The sequence below is a fragment of the Gadus morhua genome, chromosome 14 (assembly GCF_902167405.1).
Source record: "Gadus morhua chromosome 14, gadMor3.0, whole genome shotgun sequence".
Taxonomy (NCBI): domain Eukaryota; kingdom Metazoa; phylum Chordata; class Actinopteri; order Gadiformes; family Gadidae; genus Gadus; species Gadus morhua.
In genome coordinates this window covers 5,277,391-5,279,890 of record NC_044061.1, presented here as the reverse complement: position 1 = coordinate 5,279,890, position 2,500 = coordinate 5,277,391, and the positions used below count along the sequence as shown (strand labels likewise).

General features: G+C 53.6%; 1 protein-coding gene across 2 annotated transcripts in view; it reads right to left on the bottom strand.

Annotated features, from left to right (window-relative positions):
* The window catches only part of scml2 (Scm polycomb group protein like 2), a 22,969-nt gene that overhangs the window by 7,551 nt on the left and 12,918 nt on the right, over window positions 1–2,500 (bottom strand). For both annotated transcript variants that reach the window (XM_030376688.1, XM_030376689.1), the window contains exons 6-8: window positions 2,107–2,429; window positions 1,249–1,378; window positions 1–87 (exon numbers count right to left, since the gene is read on the bottom strand). The exon at window positions 1–87 is cut by the window's left edge and continues 120 nt beyond it. In XM_030376688.1, coding sequence (XP_030232548.1) covers window positions 1–87; window positions 1,249–1,378; window positions 2,107–2,429 — 540 coding nt within the window. The remainder of the gene's footprint in view (window positions 88–1,248; window positions 1,379–2,106; window positions 2,430–2,500) is intronic.

Genomic DNA, 2,500 nt, shown 5'->3' with positions numbered 1-2,500 from the left:
CCGGCCCGAAGTGGTCGGGGAGCTGCTGCACCAGCTTCCTGTCCAGGTGGGGGCCGTAGTCACCGTGCTTGTTGATGTACACACACACTGGGGAGGGAAGAGGTGGAGAAACACCGGGGATGAGAGATACAGGTTGATGTGCACACGCACACACACACACACACACACACACACACACACACACACACACACACACACACACACACACACACACACACACACACACACACACACACACACACACTAGGGAGAAGAGGTGGAGAACCCGGGGATAAGAGATACTGGTTGATGTTGACACACACACTGGGGAGGAGAACGAGGTGCTCAAACGGTCGATGGTAAACGGACTGCATTTATACAGCGCTTTTCTAAGCAGTGGCCACTCAAAGTGCTTTACGATCTTGCCTAACATTCACCCATTCGTGCACACATTCGCACACCGACGGCGGTGTCAACCACGCAAGGAAGACAGCCAGCTCGTCAGGAGCAGTTAGGGTGAGGTGACTTCTGCAGGGACACCTCGACCCTTAGCTAGGAGGAGCCGGGGATCGAACCAGCAACCTTCCGGTTACCAGCCGACCCGCTCTACCTCGTGAGCCATATACCGCCCAGTGATGCCCTTTGATAAGAGATATAGTTTAATTCACACACACACACACACACACACACACACACACACACACACACACACACACACACACACACACACACACACACACACACACACACACACACACACACACACACACACACACACTAGGGGGAGAAGAGAAGCCCCAGGCGATAAGAGACAGGGAGAGAGGGACTCTCCACCGGGGTAGGCTCTCGTGGGACTTGGGTGTTGTTGTTTTTTAAGATTCCAGTTAGATTTGAATTGAATGGATCCAAAAAGTAAAACAAGTACGAACTTGTAGTAAATCATCAAGAAGTGTCACGATTCTTAAACACTTCTGAAACATAATCCACAAATAGAGAAGAAGAATAACTGGATATATGTTACGAGAGATATATATCTCCCAACGAGTCTCGAGCTGTGGGTGTATCCCTGTTCAAATCAAACCTTTTAAAGTAGACTTAAAAGAGAACCATCCATGGGAAATGCTGCCTGGATGCTCGGCTGCTGCTTTGCCAACCAAGTTTTGACTCAAACACATTTAGTGTACATGTCAACGTAAAGAACACTTAGTTAGTTGTTTGGGGCTGGACACATCAACGTCAGAGAGAGGTGCTGCGTGTTTACTGATTTACCTGTGCAGACTACGTTCGAGCCGTTGCTATGGTTACTGTCTGTTGAAGCGTGGCTGGAGCTGAAGCGGGTCTCCGGGGTCGGCGTGGCGACGGTCGACCCCCCCAGCGACTGCACCACCCGGGGTTTCCTCTGGGGGACAAAACAAAGGCCCCCCGCCCTGCCGTTAGCTCTCTGCTGCAGGCCTGCACGCTCACAGGAGAGGAAAACTCAAACCCTCCTCCAGGTGAGTTTGGGTTTGGTTTATGGTCGGCGGCATCCAACCTTCAGTGAAGTGGAGAGCGTGTGCTCAAATGTAAAAGGTTATGATTCTATAGAAATGGATTCCTTGTACCAATTATGTCTAAGTGCACCAGGTGCGTTTGCATTCCTGCCATGGGTTTAACCCTTACCCTAATCCCTACGCCAATGCTAACACACAATGCTTATTATTACTGCATTACCTAATCAATGCTTCATTAAAGTATCCTTACAGTCAAATGTCACAGTTTAGCTTGTTGTGGTCTGCCTGAGCTGAACTCCATAGCATGTGCACACTAGCAGTGCTAATGTGTCCCAACGACAACCCTGAGGTAAAGTCACGTCCCTGAACTACTGCTGTCCCCTCGATGGAAACGTTCTCTGTTGCCACAACACCTGCTCTTCACTAATGCAACAGACTGCGGCGGGAGGATCTACTTCCTGTTCATCTGTGGGTAGCAGCAGTTCTCTTCCTGTCGAGGACTCTATCTGAGGCCCATCTGTCACGTTTGTCTCTGCTTGGTAATTTATTTAACTATTTCGATTATTTCGATTTTTTTTTCCTTAATCCTAACGCTAACAACACACCCACTCCCGCCGCGGAGGAGCGCGGCCCTCACCTTGCTGCCGGGTTTGGGGCCCCTCTTCTTGTGGATCCTGGGCGCCAGCGGGGGCCCGGCGCCGTGGGCGGAGCCGTGGGCCTCGGCCGCCGCCGCCGCCGCCTCCGCCGCCGCCTTCAGCAGGGCGATGGTCTGCAGCTTGGGCCGTCGGCCGCGCACGCCCTTGCGGACGGGCAGCGGGGGCAGCGGGTTGGGCAGCCGGTACGAGGTCTGCATGGAGGAGCAGGAGCCGCCGCTGGTCGCGGAGGAGCGCCGGGTGGCCAGCGAGGAGGAGCAGGAGGAGGAGGAGGAGACGGGCGCCAGCAGCGCGCTGGGAAGGGTGACTGGAACACAGGAGGAAGACGAAGACGAAGAGGAGGCGGGGGGGAGGTGTTAGGGGTGGTTCGACTCTGTG